The sequence below is a fragment of the Pan paniscus genome, chromosome 1, assembly GCF_029289425.2.
Source record: "Pan paniscus chromosome 1, NHGRI_mPanPan1-v2.0_pri, whole genome shotgun sequence".
NCBI lineage: Eukaryota > Metazoa > Chordata > Mammalia > Primates > Hominidae > Pan > Pan paniscus.
This window is the reverse complement of record NC_073249.2, coordinates 227,606,067-227,624,069: the sequence shown is the minus strand read 5'-3', so window position 1 is coordinate 227,624,069 and position 18,003 is coordinate 227,606,067. Positions and strand designations below refer to the sequence as shown.

The 18,003-nt window shown below is 49.1% G+C and overlaps 1 protein-coding gene across 1 annotated transcript in view; it reads right to left on the bottom strand.

Annotated features, from left to right (window-relative positions):
• Positions 1-18,003, bottom strand: part of LOC117978671 (tubulin beta-8 chain-like) — a 95,537-nt gene that overhangs the window by 25,841 nt on the left and 51,693 nt on the right. The window contains 5 exon segments of the mRNA XM_055114379.2: positions 2,558-3,104; positions 6,836-14,064; positions 14,067-14,147; positions 14,643-14,753; positions 14,832-14,940. Of these exon segments, the coding sequence (XP_054970354.2) occupies positions 13,094-14,064; positions 14,067-14,147; positions 14,643-14,753; positions 14,832-14,940 (1,272 nt within the window). The 3' untranslated portion in view covers positions 2,558-3,104; positions 6,836-13,093.

Below are 18,003 nucleotides of genomic sequence, written 5' to 3'. Positions count from 1 at the left end.
ATCCGGGCTGTAACCAGGTCTGTAACCAATCCAGCCACCTCTATACCTCACTTCTGTTTTCTGTATGTCACTTTTTTTCTCTGGCTATAAATTTAACCTGCACATATTGTGTGGCAGATCATTCTGAACCATTTTTGGTCTGGACTGCTGCCTGATTCTAGAACCACAAAAAAAAAAGCCAATTAAGATCTGCAAACGCACATTTGTTGTAATTTTGTATTTTAACAGTTGTGCCCTACAAAAGACATTAAGCTGAAATTAATCAAAAATCATTTACGGTCATGATTAGGTCATAAAAAATTGTCAAACATAACAATTCTTCAAAAAAAGCTAAAAAGTATTTTTTAAAAATATTGTTGATGGAAAAAAGAGTGCAAAAGTAGATAGGAAAATTATGTACAAAACTAAAAACAGAGGAGAAATTAAAAGTCAAATAATTGCATCAAACTGGAAACCTAGAAAAAATGGGTGATTTCCTAGTAAAAATACACATTAACAAAATGGGCACTGAAATAAGGCAACTATGAATATACCAATTAGCATAGAAAAGCTAAGAAAGGTCCTTAAAGATCTCCCAGTGGAAAAAGGCCCCAGGACCATCTGGGTCCATAGCTTAGTGTAAGCTGACTTAACTAAATGTGATTTTACACTCATGCATTGCATACATATGATGGTGGTCCCATGAGATAAAAATGGAGCTGAAAAATTCCTTCCTGGCCATCTTGTCATAAGCTCATGGCTCAAAGCATTACCTTTTCTCTGTTTTGATACCATGAAAGGAAAATAAATCTCAGGACCCCCAAATCACTAAGCCAAGGGAAAAGTCAAGCTGGGAGCTCGGTCAGGCAAACCTGCCCTCATTCTATTCCTAACTAAGATAGCTACAAAGATAAAAAGCTACATACCTCACTCACAATTTGCCCACGAAGAATTTCCTTTTGGACAAAGGACAGACAGCACTCAAAGTCATCCCTCACCTGAGACAGATGCATATCTGATTGCTTCCTCTGCCCTATTATTTATGTAAAAATGCAGATTCATTGAGCCAGACTAAATTGTGTATTCAGTGGAAGGCTGATCAAGGATTCAAAAGAATGCAACCTTTTGTCTCCAACCTACTTCTGACCTGGAAGCACCCCCACTTCCTGCTTCCAGTTGTCCCGCCTTACTGGGCCAAATGACTGTATATCTTACACGTCTCATCTATTCCTAAAATGTACAAAAGCAAGCTCTACCCTGGCCACCTTGGACACATGTCGTCAGGACCTCCTGAGGCTGTGTCAAGGGTGTGTCCTTAATCTTGGCAAAATAAGCTTTCTAAATTGACTGAGACCTGTCTCAGATATTCTGGGATCACAATCTACAATCACCATGGTGTTATAGTTGACTGCAGCATTCAGTACAGAGACATGCTGTACAGGTTCGTAGCCTGGGAGCAATAGGCTATACTATGTAACTTAGGTGTGGAGTGGGCTACACCATTTAAGTTTTATAAGGACACTCTACAGTGTTCACACAAAGATGAAATCACCTAAGGATAGATTTCTCAGAAAGTATAACATCGTTACGAGATGCCTGAGTGTACTTTAAATGGTCAAAGCCTAGGAGAAAAAAAGAAACTTAACTCTTGTTATGGGTTAATAACAAAGCTTAAGAGAGTTAACATAGTTCATCTAATCTAAGATGCCAATGATTAAAAAACATTATTTTATGCACCATCACAAATAGGTTGCCAATTAAACCGACTTTCTGAATAACACACAAATGTGAATTTACTTCTATTAATGCCAGGGAAGTAAAATGAAAAATAAATTATGGTTTTGACATGTTAAAGCAAATAAGGCGGGGGTTAGCCTGAGGCCTTCCCTAAGCAAACAGAAACCGAACTTGGAGGCATTTGAACTGACTTAAAAAAATTAACAAACCAACCACAGTCAATGCCAAAAAGCTCAGCAGCCAGTTGGCTGTATGACTAGGGACGCTGAGGGAACCATCCCCACAACAGGCGGTCGCCTAGCTGGAGCCACTGAGGAGCCTCACTTAGGGGCCACCCTAAGAGCTCAAAGCCCCAAGCCGATTTCCGTTCTGGTGCTTCCTGCGTGATTCATGAACCATTCCTTTGCTGAAATAAACTCCGCTTAAATTTATTTTACCTAAAATCCTTTTAACAGACAAAGTCCAGTATTTACACTGAAAATACGGTTGTGAAAACTCACATCTACATCTGCTCTTCAATATTTTTCAAGTACTTTAACACTCTAAGAAAAACGAGCCACTGGAGCGCAAATAAAAGCAAATCGTGGGGTGCGCGTCTCCCTGGGGCTCTCCATGTTGCCCTCAGGGTTTCTCCCTTCTCTGTCCCGGATCCACCCCAAACAAACCCAAATTGGTCAAAAATTAAAAAATGAAACAACTCAGTTATGCTATAATAATGAATAACAAAGCCACTTAATGATGGGCCACTTTGTAAAATAAAATAAATACAACTTGAGAAAGTGGAGCGCGAGGCAGCGCGGCCTCCTCAACGCTGAGCCGGGACAGAAAGCTTTTTCCTCACCTTTCCTCGGGCAGCCTCGGGGACCATGAAGCCACAGCTTCCCCAGTCGTTCCTGAGGAGCTGAGGAGAAGGAGGCTGGGTCGTCCCTGGCCACGGTCCCCAGGTGTTCCTATAGAGCCAGCGGCGTCTCCCGAGTGGGTCCTGAGGAGGAGGAGGCTGGGTCCTCTCAGGTGTCCCTGTAGGGATGGAGGCGTCTCCTGCGTAGGTCCTGAGGAGGCGGCTCGGCTCCGCCCCCTGGAGCCGCAGGGCGTCTGTGCCGGAACCCGGGCGCCTCTTGAGGTTCTGTGAGGCGGCATCGCGCCCCCTGACGGCCGTCGCAGGCGGTGCAGGATGCTCAGGTGCTCGCGGTCGAGCTGTGGCCTCGCCCCTCCGGTGAATCTCCGAAGTTCACTGTTCTGACAATTACTTGCCATGACTTTTGAAAAACCAGCTGAGGCCGGGCGCGGTGGCTCACGCCTGTAATCCCAGCACTTTGGGAGGTCGAGGCGGGCGGATCGCGAGGTCAGCAGATCGAGACCATCCTGGCTAACACGGTGAAACCCCGTCTCTACAAAAAAATAAATAAATAAAAAATTAGCCGGGAGTGGTGGCGGGCGCCTATAGTTCCAGTTACTCGGGAGGCTGAGGCAGGAGAATCGCTTGAACCCGGGAGGGGGAGGTTTCATGGAGCCTCCTCTAAACAGAAAAGACCGACCCCCAGTCAGTGTTTTATTTTCCCTGATGACCGCAGGCCATGAACTTATGGAACAATAACGTAATTAGGCTCTTGGACCCAGGGAAGTAGCTCCATGCCACCTGCCCTCATTTGCTGAACATTTTGGTTTCTCGGATCTGCTACTCAGTTTCCAGTCTCTTCCTCCCTGCCAATGCTGCCTGCGTGCCTCTTCTGCAAGCAGCAACCGCCTTCCACCTTCCATTCTCTACTCTTTAGCCATCATCTGGCTGGACTTTTCAGAACGGACTGCAAAGGAGAATAAACTGGCTGAGTCTGAGGGTGCACTCACGTGCAAAGTTGCAAGCTTTAATGTACCCATCTTGGCAGATTTTGGCTCCTTAGAGTTCTTTCTCATTTGGGGATCTCATGTGCCCTCTCATGAGGTGGGCTCGCTGACTGTCTGCGCTGGTGGCATCTGGCAGCACCTTGTCAAGTGCACCTAGGTAAGAACCTGGCTGCACCTGATGCTTAGCCAAATGGGGAGCCCACAGTTCTGTGTATCAGGTGATGTTTAATCTCTGGAGGTTAATGAACGTGAGGGAGCGATACTGTCTGGGACTGTCCACATATTGCGTCTGAGTCACTGAAGGAAAAGAATGTAGGGTCTGTTTGCTGGGACTGGACACCTCCATAATCACATGCTCCGTGAAATGCAGGCAGGAGATCTCGCTTTCTACCTCTGGGATGGGAGTGTGCAGTTTCAGAGTGAGACTAGCTCACACAACTGACTCTTTATTTGGGAAAGAGAAATGAAATCAGATGCAGAAATTTAATATCCACTAAGATGATATCTTAATCACAAACACTCTTCTGGTTTTTAGAAATGTGAATGTTATTTACACTAGGTTAAAAAACCTGAATATCCAACAGCATGACACCGACTAAAGAAATACTGGTGCACTCTGGAACCTTGCACACCACTTATTGGCATGGGAACAATGGGAACACGCCTATGCAAAGATGTGCATGGAAATTAGAAGAATGCAACACTGTAGAACAGATGTGACTAGGTGCATGATCAAGAGCACACAAGACCAAGCCTGCCTCTTCACACACAAGACCGCGCCTGAGTCTGCACCACGTGACGGGACCATTGTGGAGCAAGCCTGGGAGATTCTGATGTAGGCAGCAGAGGCGTCACTTAGGGACCAGACTTCAGTGGGAAACCACCATCTCCTTCCAACCCAGATGCACTTCGTGGGAAACGCGAGCAGATGAAGGTCATGTAGGAGACGAAAGAACTCGCTCCCCAAGCCCATAGGCCTTTGTCCTCCACCCATGGACCGAAGCATCTTGTTAGATGACGGCCGCCCGCAGCCAGGGCCAGCGGAGAACCTGCCATGGAGCAGAGGTCCGTAAAGAACTGCTGACTGTCACTGTCCCTACTTGGGGGCCACTGGGGGATCTGATGCATCTCACTACCCTTTGTAAAGGAATTATTGAAAATGTCAGCCCTCTAACAAGGCATAGGTTGATTAGTTACAGGATTTAACATTTCTATTTTAAAAGGCAGCATTGAAGAATGTCTTTACAAAGGCTGTACAAAGCCTGCCATATTCTTTGTCACACAGATTGACTCATGTGCAATGCAGCCATTTGATGAAACACTGGCATTTACCAGATGTAAACTTATTAGCAGACGACAACTAGAAATAGTGTGCTGGATGTGCCCGTTTATTTATATGAATATAACCATCTCTCTAGATGCATCGAAAGATACACAACATGAGATCCACTTTATTTCTACAAGTTTATGATCAGGTGGTCAGGACAGGGAAAGAAGAGGAAAAAACTTTAAATCATGGACCTTTATTCTTAGACACCTTTATCCTACATACACAAGGGACATGCATGGTTGAAATAACGGAAACAAGGTGGATAAAAGTGAAAGTAACTTAAACTACTTTACCCAGGAATGCCCAATTCAGATGCTGCAGAGAAGAGCATGAGAACCGGGTGTCTTCAGGACAGGTGTGCATCTGGGAGCAGAGTGGGCATTCATCAGCAGGGAGGAGCAAGGCCTGGGTCGGGGGACACTGGGGCTGCTGTCCCAGAGGCTGGCAGTGTAGCCCTGAACCCCCAAGACTTCACTGAGTCTCCCCTCAACCACCTAAACCAGAATAAACTGATGTAGCAGGACTCCTCAAACACTGTGCAGGGTCTCCATGTCCTCGATGGCCCCCGATGAGCCACAGTACCCTCAGGTCCTGGTGAAGGAGCTGGTGCTGCCTCCTGCCTTTCCCCACATGGGGTCCTGCAGCTCATCCCACACAGCCTCAGATTCCCTCTACAGAACCTGCCCACAGATGTCTTCCGAGACCGGCAATACTGGGAGGCCTGTGGCCCAGACCCAGGAGGAACCAGCTGAGAGGCTCCGTGGAGGTATCGCTGATGGTGTAACCAGAATGAAAATGCCCACTTCTGTTCTGCTCCCTGAGAACAACTGTCAAGCCAGCATGAGTTTCCAGTTGGAACTTTTCCTTTTCTCCCCATGTTTGTCGCTGTTTTAATGGACATTGCCTGGCTATTAAATCCCCCGATGAACTCACTTTGAAAATTATCTATTGCACTGGGCACCCTTTCAGGAATCACTGAGTGTTAATTTTCTCAGTCTGAGTGATAATTTATGAGTCAAACAAGGACAGATCTGAAGCCAGAGGCTGCTCCTGTTGGAAAATCCCTGAGGATGATGTTCCGGGGAAGCCTCCAGCCTTGGGAGTCCCGTGGAACTGAGCCAGCCCAGGTCATGAAGGGAGCTGGTGCCAGACACTGACTGGGGACCTGCTGGCCTCTGGGCAGACCGCTCTGTCCCTGCACCTGGCCTGCCAGGTATCCCTGTGCAGTCATACCAAGTCCTGTGCTCAGAAGGGCCCCAGAGTAGTTTAAAGTTCTGCTGCCGCCCCTGGAAGCTCATGATTTTGAACAACAACAACAAAAAAAACCCCACGTTTTCCACTCAGCCCCACACATTATGTGGCCTGCGCAGCTGTCAGGCTGTGGCCACAGTGCTGGCATCTCTCACACAATGAAGGCTGCTGGAGTCCTGGCTGACTTGTTTTGACTCTTTTGTGAGGCCCACACCTAAGCTAAACACTCACGTGCCCCCATGCTGACTCCCCACACTCTAAAGCGTGAATCTGCCCCTTCAGCTGGGAGAGGGTCCTCATGTCATCTGGGTTTTCAGAGAGAAGGTCAAGGGAGCCTGGGTTCTAGTTCTTCAGTAATCAAGAGTAAGGGTCTTACCTGTTCACAGGTCCCTGTGGCTGCTTTACAGAAAGCAGGAAGTGGCCACTTCAGCCACACGGCTGCATTTCCAGCTCAGTCCAGGCAGAGCTGCACCCTGCCTTGCACCTCTGCAGATCCTGAGGGGAGTCCTTAACTGAGCCAGGGCGAGTCCTGGGGTCACTCTGCCCCTGTGGACACTGCCCCTGGGCAGGCCCTGAATCTCCTCTGCTCCCACACTCTAGAGTTCAACAGGTCTCAGGGGCTCTGCCTGAGGACTGCCCTTCAACCAGGTATTCGTAATTTCCCCAAGACCCAGGCTTGCTGAGTCACTCAGTTACCTGAATGCCTTTTTCACAAAGGGATGACTGTGCTGCTCCGTCTTCCTTCTTTTTGTTTGCGAGGCCACAGGGAAATCTGGATCCTCTGGTGAAAAAGCAAATCCAGTTTCTTCTTCTTCTCTTCTTCTTCTTCTTCTTCTTCTTCTTCTGCTGCTGCTGCTGCTGCCGGTTCTTGTAAATGTCCTCACTTGGTTTCTGGGCAGCAACTTCCTTGACTTGACTGGGGAGCAGATCTGAGCTGCATTTACCAGGCCATGCCCAGGGGAAGTGATCAGTGTGGGACCGTGAAGCTGGATTTCCCCAGGAGCTCCCTCCAAGCTTCTGGTATGATGATAAGACTCGGGATGAACCAAGGATCTCGAACCATGGGACAATGTGAAGTCTAGACCCAGTGGAGGAAGAGAAAGGCTACGGGAAGGGCAGGCTTCACTTTACTGAGCATCCGCTACCTGCCACACAGTTTCACGTGACTTATTCTGTGTGTTTCTCACAGCACCCTTGAGAAATACAGACTACGATCACATCTTTTACATAAAAGAAAACCACCATCCAGGGAGGCGAAGTCCCTTGCTCACAGACTGTCATGTGGGAAGCTCTCTGGATGCAGTGATGTCCTCCAGCTGCAGTACCAGGCAAGCTGTCCCAGAGTTCATGGAGCGGAAAGGCTCGAGAAGCAACTGAGGATGCTCGAATCACAGGTTTATAAAATCCATTCGTAAAACACAGCAAGAAGCTGAGGGAAGGAGATGGGAGGGCCGTATGACCTGATTCCTGTGCTGTCAACATTCATCGGTTCTCTTCTTTCTCTGCTAGTCAACCTCACCCCCTCAGGTGTGACCACGAGGACCAGAGCTGAGGTCTGGGCAAGAGTGCTCACAGCTGAAGGGCTTATGACACACACCAGCTCAATGGGACAGACATGGGACAAGTGTGCCTGATCATGGTGGAGTTGCCAAGAAGCAGCTGTCGCACTGCCATGGGTTCTACGTGTTTCTTGGGCAGAGGACGCATGCGACCAGAATGGGCACCAGGAATGGTGGTGAACGAAGGCCCCATGGTTCTGCATGTTTAGGTGTCTCTTGTATAAAGGCACATTGTGAATTGAACATTTAGTGCCCAGGAGCCTCATGCATATTAAGTATCTCTTGGCCCTTGTGTCTCTTCCTTCCCACATGTAACATACCTGTTCTCTGTAACTATCTATTCTGAACGTATCTAAAAACCATGTCTTGCCTGTGTTATACAAACCACATGCATACTCACGTTCTCTGATGTAGCTGAATGTTTCCTAAGGCCAGGGCACATTTCAGGGTCACATAGAGTGGAGAGAGGGACCAAAATAGCCTTGCTCTGTTTGACTCCCAGCCGAGATGTCTGCTGGGCAGCACTGCCTCTGTAGGCTCTAATGGGGGAAGGGAGCTCAAGGGAGCCTCTGGGGCTGGGCAGGCTACCAGAGAGTGTGGACATTTGGGTGGACCCTGACGGAGGACTTGGGTTTCCTTGGGAGGAAATGTCAGGAAGGGCATCTGGGGCTGAGAGCACTGTGTGAGCAACAGAAGGAAGGAAACTGTGGCTGGCTGGGAAGGGATGGTATGGGGGACAGGGTGAGACTTCTGGCCCTGGGTGCTCAGATGAAGACCTGGGGTTGCCTAGTGGCTGGAAACACACACCAGCTGTGGCAACTTGACCTCTGGGATGTGAGTGTACAGGCAGCTGCTGAGAACGGCTGTGGATTTGGAGATGTGGCTACAGGGAATGGGCAATGGATTCATCTGGGAATTCTGCAGGCAGTGGCCCATAGAGGAAACAGCCTGGAAATGAGACTGCAGATACGTGCTAAAGAGGCTGGAGGAACAGTGACCCCAGTACAAGTTTATGGATCTTATCCACAATCTAAAGAAATGGAGGCCAAATGGCTTTTGAAATTCTAAGATACATGCAGAGGAAGAGTAATGCTTCATGGGAGAGCCAGACTCTTACTGGCAGTGACGCTACACAGTAGAGCTCTGTTCCTCCTGCCCATGTCTGTGGTTGGGGCTGGGGTAGTGCACAAACATGACGCTGATGAGGCCCAAGCATTGTTGGAAAAGAATTCAGCAGCTGCCACAAGAATCTTGAATCCGTGGGTGAAGACCTTGACTTTCTCTGGGACCAATGTGGTCAAGAACAAAGTAAAATCATGACAACAAACACTGTTCAGTTTTCCAAATATAGGCTATTTTAAATACTCTACATTTACCCTCAAAGACTGACATAACTTAGAATAACTTTTATAACAGCAAGGATGAGAACTAAAACTTAAATTGTAAATACAATTTTATTTATAAAAACAAAGTTAGCTTCAAATATTTTATGAACTAGTAGAATTTTAACCTTTTGTCACATTTCCCAACAAAGTAAATAATTCTTTTTTTCACTTCTAGTCTGTCAGAAGAAAAGTCTTAGCTGAAATGGCCAGAAACTCTGACGCACACTCCGGAGGCTGCTTCCGGGGCACCTCGGCACGGCCGCTTTTCCATCCCGGCCCTCACTTGATGAGGTCCAGCAGGGTTGAAATTGTTTGACATGCTTGTTCCCAGTGCGGTAAAGAAATAGCACTTGAATGTAAATTTAATTTTCTCAGCAAGGCCATTTTTATTTTTTTTTTAATTTCTGCAGAAAGGGTACACTCACCAGCAGTTTTGCCACAAGAGTATACTGAGCAAAGGAGACAGGGTCATTTATAACCTGACGCATCCACCCTACTGCTGTGTCCAGTTTCCAGCGGCTGGAACGGGACCTCACATTCTGTATTTGTTCCGATTGGCTAGCAACTTAGAACTTTTTTAGAGAGGAAAAGGCAGAGGAGAACAAAGGAAGGAGGAAGTAACTTGTGGAATGCTGAAAAAAGTAAAAACACCTTCGAATAAAGAAGAGGAACAGGCAATGACCTAAAGCTTGCTTGGACTAGTATAAGCATGCCAGGGCAAATATTTAGGCTAAATTGTGGGAGCTAAGAACATAAAGTACATTGATTTCTTTATTAGGGCTAGCAGATATTTAAGAATGTTAGCACAGGTCTTTGAATAAATTTTGCTTCTAAGAGAAGTTACTATTTATTTCTAATGAGATGGGAAGGAAAGTCTTTGAAGAGGAAACTCTACTTTTTACAGAAGTAGGAACTTAGACTTACAGTTTGCACATTGACAAACTTGTTTTCCTTCCGTACACGAGGGGTTTATGATCCTCTGTTGCAACTGATTTGTCTTATGTAACTTCAAGAGTTACTCGTCAACCTACTTACTATTCTGGACTTTTCGGGAAATGGCAATTTGCCTTCCTATTTAGTGGGAGGGATACTGAGACTGCACTTTTTCTTACCCCAAGAAGTGCACAGTGTCATTGCAATGTCAACATCAGGGAGATCTCAGCCAGTGTGAAATAATTAGATCGTCCACTCAAAATTCTTAGTTACATCTTTTTAATATTTTCTTCACACTTCTTAAAAGCAGCTTAACAAGAATTGCATTAGTCAGGGTTTTCCAGAGAAACAGAAAAGAGAGGAGGAGATGTCCAGAATTGTCTCGTGTAATTACAGAGGCTAGAATCCAAGGAAGAGTGGCTTGAGTCCAGGGGCAGAATTCCCTCTTCCCCTGGGAGGTCAGTATTTCTTCCTTTAAGGCCTTCAACTGATTGGATGAGACCCACCCACATTATGGAGCATAATCTGCTTTACTAAAAGTATACTGGCTTAAATGCTAATTTCATCTGAAAAATACCACAGAATAATGTTGACCAAGTACTGGGAGAGGCCTTTTCCTTCATCTTTTGGTAAATTGCAATCCCTGGGTATATTCACATTTGAAACTCAAATGTGGGCATTGGCTACTGCAGGCCTTTCCCGGCTCAATGGAGTGCAGACAGGGGAGGCACAGGAGTGACTCCATTGTGTGAAGAGAAGACTGATGAGGGCCCGTGTGGCACCTCAGGTAGGGTCTGCACTGTCTGGACTATGGTCAGGCCCCTGCCTGAGCCAGCCCTGCTCTCCAGTGTCCCCAAGGAATCCCTGAAACTAGCATCTCATGGAGGAGATAGACGATGCAGGAGGTCCCCTGTGCCCAGAACAAATGGTACAACAAGGCCCCTCTGTTCCCCAAACTGGTCTCAGCAAACTTTCCCCACAGCTTGGATCTGGGCAGGTCACAGGGCCCAAACCTCATGACCAGCAGTGCTGGACCAGGGGGCTAGAAGGGCAGGTGGAGCTCTCTGACGACATTGTGGAGAGGAAGGGTGCCAGGCAAGGGGTGTCCAGGCAGGGGGTGTCCAGGATACTGTCCTGAGAGCCTCTCCAGGGACAGGTGCCCTTAGGGGCAGAGAAAAAGGCAACCGGGGAGACCAGAGGAGTCTGATGCAGATAAGGAGGGGCTCTGTCCAGTGATGTTTCTCCACAATGAGCTCTCCCGAGGACAAGCAGCCTGCTTTATAGGTGAACCCCATTGCACAGTGAGAAGACGAAGACTTCGGAACTCAGTTCCCTAGAACCTCTTCTCTCCCTGCATAGTCCGGCCCTATTGGTCCCTTCTGGTCTTGAAGGTCTTTAATGGAAACAAACCGCAAGGCCAAGGCCAGACCTGCCTGCCCTTCATGCCCATCTCCACGCAGCAGTTGAGTGTGGACTCTGCCTCCCCTGTCCCCCGAACAGTGAGTCCCCACCAGCCCCTCCAGGGACACAGTGCCAGCTCTGCAGCCCTCCCATCCCTCTGTCCATTCTTCTGCAGGCAGGATGGGCACTGTGGCTGGAGGAAGGCTCCTGATCCACTGCTTTGGGGGAATCTCTGATTTAGCACTCCACAGGGAACACAACAGAGATCCAAAGCTGAGTACTGATTCAGAGAAAGAACATTTCTGCTAAGCTTAGGGCCTCAGGGAGGACAGATAATTATCTAAAGTTGACAGAACAATCAATTTTCTGGGTCTGAAGTTTACAAACAAAATCCCTCTCCTTTGAAGGCAGATTAGCCGTGGAAACACCTTCTACATTGCCTGCCTAAATGGTTTGTCTCTGCAATCAATCTCTCTATTCTTTCAAACAGAATTAGGATAATTTGCATAATTGTTTCTTGTCTCAGAGAAATCTTACGGGGAGGCTGTCTCCAGATAACCAGCAGCCTGGGCTCCAGGCTGGGTTGTTTCCCGACGCCAAACCCACAGGCAGCCTTGCGGTAAGGCTCCAGGCTCTAGAGCCAAAGGCTCTAGGTCAGAGGCTCCACCTGGGACCCCTGCGCCCTCCCTGCCAGGGCGGCAGAGGGAGCCACATCCCTGAAAGCCTCTGGCTTAGGGACCTCAGAATTCCCACCTCTGATAAGGTAATGAAATGAGCCAAAGTTGGTGAACAAACTGTGAACAAACTGGCCTACAGTGGCTAAAACCAGAGGGAGAAAAATAAGGTGATAAACCCCAAAAACCAGCCATCCTGGGAAGTTTCAAGGGGCTGCATAGGGTTCTACATAGGGTTCAGTGCATGTCACAGGCCCAGCAACCACATCTGCAGCCCCCAGGACCTAATCCCCTTCTACATAGGGTTCAGTGCATGTTAGCAAACACTGGGCTTGATTCCTGCCTAGTCCCTGCCAGATATCCCATGCCCACCTCATTAAGAGAATGAGGCCACACAATCACACCCAGGCCATCGTGGTGATGGAGTGGCTGGGGTCCAACTTGCACACCCTTCATTGCTGGTTCAGAGCCAGCTGTCTGACCACATTCCTACTCCAAGATGGGACTTTGGGGACATTAAAAGGGGTCAGCGACCCTGGTGGACAAAGTTCCAAAACATGGCCAGCTGGTCCCCTAGAAGTTTGGTACATGGGATAAGCCAAGGCTTTTCTTCAGGAACAGGTTTTCCACCACGTCGCTGCCCAAGGCCCAGGGCATCCCCAAGTTTGCGTGAAGCCTGCCTGCCATGTCCACAGCCCATGCTGAGCCCTCCTGGAGCCACTGGAATGCTTGTTCCTGGGCATGTGATAAGCCCAGACAGCTTCCGCCTTGCAGGACAACTGTGTGCATCTGGCAGCAGTAGCCAGAGGGCCCATGGAAGATGGAGGTGAAACCAGATGCTGTGAGAACACTTTATTAGGCAAAACCGCATACTATACAAATGCTTTAAAATGCAGCAGGAGATGTGAAGACACAAATGAACAAGCGCATAGTGACACATGGCTGTCAGAACACAGGAAAGAATCCACACTGCTTCCCCCCTTTACCTAGAAAAGGAGAGTTCTAGGCCACCTCCTCCTCAACACACTCCTCATCCTCCTCCTCCTCCGCCGTGGCATCCTGATATTGCTGATATTCAGGCACCAGGTCGTTCATGTTGCTCTCGGCCTCGGTGAATTCCATCTCATCCATGCCCTCGCCTGTGTACCAGTGGAGGAAGGCCTTGCGCCTGAACATTGCTGTAAACTGCTCTGAGACACATGTGAAGAGTTCCTGGATGGCCGTATTATTCCCAATGAAGGTGGCTGACATTTTTAGCCCCCGGGGTGGGATGTCACAGACGGCTGTTTTTACGTTGTTGGGGAGCCAGTCAGCAAAGTAGCTGCTGTTCTTATCTTGAATGTTGAACATCTGTTCATCCACCTCCCTCATGGGCATGCGACCCCTGAAAATGGCAGCCGCCGTTAGGTAGTGGCCGTGATGGGGGTCACAGGCAGCCATCATGTTCTTAGCATCAAACATCTGCTGGGTGAGCTCAGCCACAGTCAAGGCCCAGTACTGCTGGCTGCCCCGGCTGGTCAGTGGGGCAAAGCCGGGCATGAAGAAATGCAGCCGGGGAAACGGAACCATGTTCACGGCCAGCTTCCGCAGGTCAGCATTCAGCTGGCCCGGGAAGCGCAGGCACATGGTGACCCCACTCATGGTAGCAGACACCAGGTGGTTCAGGTCACCATAGGTGGGTGTGGGCAGTTTTAGGGCCTTGGAACATATGTCATATAGCGCTTCGTTATCTATACAGAAGGTCTCATCCATGTTTTCCATGAGCTGGTGGACTGAGAGGGTGGCGTTGTAGGGCTCCACCACGGTGTCTGACACCTTGGGCGAGGGCAGGATGCTCAATGTGTTTATGATCCTGTCTGGGTACTCCTCCCGGATCTTACTGATGAGAAGGGTACCCATCCCAGACCCAGTCCCCCCACCCAGGGAGTGGGTCAGCTGGAAACCCTGCAGGCAGTCACAGCTCTCAGCCTCCTGACAACGTCCATCACTGACTCCATCAGCTCCGCGCCTTCGGTGTAGTGTCCCTTGGCCCAGTTGTTTCCGGCCCCACACTGACCTGTAAGACAGTACAGCCAGTCACTCGACGGCCAGGTATACGGTCATCAGTGGTCACCACCATAATGCAGAAAGGGCCAAGTGTCACATGTGAGGTGAAAGCACCATTCGCCCTGCAGGTGGAGCAAATGAAACCCGCTCCCCCAGAGTTACAGGACAGCAGCTTCCCCTGTTAGAAATTAAGACAGGAGTCAAACCTGAGACGGGCTCACAGACCTCGCTGCAGGTGGCTCCTGCCCATTCTCAGGAAAGGCAGTAGCCACGACCCCAGCTCAGCTCCCGACAAGGACATCAGTAGCTCCTCACCTTGAGGAGACACCCGGGCCTTCCTCCCGAAGCCCGTTTAGGACAGGCAGATTGAGCGACTCGACTCGGCGGATAGGAGGGTGTTCAGGGGCCCTGGCGCCACAGTTCCCACAGGATGACCTTGGGGTGTTCCTAGATTTTGAGCTGCCCTGGCTAAGGAGCCGCACCCCAGTCCTCGCCCGCAGCTCACCGGAAATGAAGTTGTCTGGCCTGAAGACCTGCCCGAAGGGCCCCGAGCGCACAGAGTCCATGGTGCCCGGCTCCAGATCCACGAGCACAGCGCGGGGCACGTACCTGCTACCTGCGTGGGGAGGGAGGGCATGAGCGAGGGGAGAGCTACGTTCCCAGGAGGGCGGTGGGGGAAGGATGAGGGTCTCACCGCTGGCCTCGTTGTAGTACACGTTGATGCGCTCCAGCTGCAGGTGGCTGTCCCCATGGTAGGTGCCAGCGGAGTCGATGGCATGTTCATCAGAGATCACCTCCCAGAACTGCAACAGACAGGAGGGGCCAGACAGGCCGGGGCTGAGTCACGGAGGCGCCCCAGCCCCTCTCCCACCCCCACCCTCATCCACACCCCCATCCCTAGGCCGCCCTGTCCCTGGGGTCCACCCCAGCCGCCTCACCAGCCGCCCAGTTCCACCGTCCCCGACAGGGAGCCCAGGGGCCGCAATGCAGGGGCACCGCTCCCGCCACTGCCAACATCTTCCCCGGCCACCCGGTAGGCCCGGGCTGGGCCCTCAGAGCCCCGGCTGCCAACCTTGGCCCCGATCTGGTTCCCGTACTGCCCGATCTGCGTGAGCACAATCTCCCTCATGGCTAAGGCAGGATTAGGGCGGCAACAGAAGCGCGAGAAGGAGGAGCAGAGGCGCAGCGACCCAGCCCGCCCTCCGCTAACGCTTAAATAGCCCCGCGTCCACCTCCCTCAGCCTCCGATTGGGCTCCCAGAATAAGCAACAGCTTTACTTCCACACAGGTGCACCCACCTGTGAATCCCTTGGCGTTGAACGTCTGTTGGAGAACTCAGGTATCCTTGCTATGGTCCCTTCCACGTTGGGGAAAGCTGCTCAGCTGAAGAACTTCCTCCCACGTCTTTAGTAAGACTAAATTCCTAGCTGAGCTGAAACTGATTTTTCCTCCCATGTGGGAGGGGAAGACTCTTGTTTCCATATTCACAGAGTGCCTTTGCACCTGTCCCAGATTGATGACATATTTTTGTAACCGATGAGTCTTTTCATCTATTAGGAGATCTGTGGTTAGGAAAGGCCTTCCACATGTTAACTCAACAGGACTTAATTATACGTTTTACTTTGGAGCAGTTCAAACCCGCAGTAAGCTATGGGTGTTAGAGATAGTCAGGCCTCTGATTTAGCTAGTCTTCTTTAGGATTAGCCCTTTCACCTTTCCAGAGGACTGCGGTCTCCAGCAGAGTGAAGGTAATATTGGATTCTTAAAGCTGAGGATAGGTGTTGGGTTACGCCTGCTGTGAAAGATGGGCCATTGTCACTTTGCAGGCTTTTGGATTACCCAAACTGAGGAGTTATTTCTTCTGGTAAACATTTTTCAGATGGGGTGGGGAATGCCTCGATCTAACCAGTGAAGGTATCAGTAAGCATTAGCAAATATTTGAATCTCCTGCAGAAAGGCTTCAGGGTAAATTAGAGTTGCCAGTTCTCATGTAGATAGGTTCCTCAATTTTGGACAGGTTTAACTGGAGAAGGAGAAAATTGCTGGCCGTTTGGGTCATGTCAGGCACAGAGCTCACAGGGCTAAGTCACCTGTTTTAGTGTCTTGAAAAGATTTACCCCTATAAACAAATGAGACATTAACAGAAACAAAGAATCCCTTCTAGGGTGAAAAGAATCATGAAAGTGCTGAGTTATACTCCTGTGTTTGGTACTTGGCATTAGTAATTTATTACCATCATTCAGCCCGAGGGGCCCTGGACTGAAATGCAATCCCTGGACCATTTTTGTTCTTCTTCAGGGTATTCCGGCCCAGTTCTATGTATGCTGACCAGCACGCCCACAAGCTTCATTGGCCCTTTCAGTGCAGGGGCCTTGGCTGTGGCATCTACAAGGGCATTTCCTTTTACATGGTCAGTCTCTCTTTTGATCTCCTCTGCAATTAATTATAGTCACTTTTTGGCAGCAAAGCAGCATTCTAACAAGCTCAAAATCTGAATGATGTTGTATGGAAAAGCCCTTTGGGGTCAGGAGTCCCCACCCATTCCAAATTGCAGCATAAGCATGAAGCACTAAAAAATCAGACTTGGAATCAGTGTAAATGTTAACTTTTAAATCCTTTCCAACTGCAGGGGCCTAGTAAGTTCAATTAACTCAGCTTTTTGAGCTGAGGTCGAGGCCAGCAAGGCTTGTGCCTTGATTCTCTTGTGCTGACTACTAATAGCATATCTAGCCCTCCTGTTTTCCTGATGCATAAAAAAACTTGCATCTGTTAACCACTCTTCCTTGGGATGGTCAAGGGGCTCATCTCTCCTACGTCTGGCCTGCTAGAATAAATTTGTTTCATAACCTGTGACATGCTTTGGCTGTGTCCCCAGTCAAATCTTATCTTGAATTATAGCTCCCATAATTCCTACATATCGTGGGAGGGGCCCAGTGGGAGGTAATTGAATCGGGGGATGGGTCTTTCCCATGCTGTTCTCGTGACAGTGAATAAGCCTCATGAGATCTGGTGGTTTATTTATTTATTTATTTTTGAGACAGAGTCTTGCTCTGTTGCTCAGGCTGGAGTGCATTATCGTGATCTTGGCTCACAGCAACCTCTGATTCCCGGGTTCAAGCGATTCTCCTGTCTCAGCCTCCCGAGTAGCTGGGATTACAGGTGCCCACCACCATGCCTGTCTAATTTTTGTACTTTTAGTATAGACGGAGTTTCACCATGTTGGCCAGGCTGGCCTCGATCTCCTCACCTCAGGTCATCCACTGCCTTGGACTCCCAAAGTGCTGGGATTACAGCTGATGGTTTTATAAAGGGGAGTTTCCCTACACAAGCTCTTTTGCCTGCTGCCATGTAAGAGATGTGACTTTGTTCCTCACCTGCCTTCTGCCATGAGTGTGAGGCCTCTCCAACCACGTGCAACTGTGAGTCAATTAAACCTCTTTTTTAATAAATTACCCAGCCTCAGATATGTCTTTATTAGCAGCGTGAGAACAGACTAATACAACCTGTATGCCAGAAAGGCTGGGAGCACCTGTGGACTCTGACAGGTAAGTAGCTGGGTTTATGGTTTGCCAGGCTTTAAGGGTTATGTCTGGAGGGTCGGTCTAGCAATAAGGCCTCACACTTTCATAAATATTCTCCTATTATCCACTGGTGCCCTTTAGCTTCTAGGACCACCTTCCCTTGTTGTGGGGTCAAAAACCTGTAGGTGCTGTTCTAATGTTAGTTTATTAGCTTTGCCAACTAGAAAAGTGGTAGCAGCAATAGCTCTAAGACATCAAGGCTAAAAGTCAGAGGATCACTAAGGAAAGTAAAAGCTAAACTGTTTGGGGCCTCTTTCCTGGGGCAGCCTCCAGACTACTGCAAAA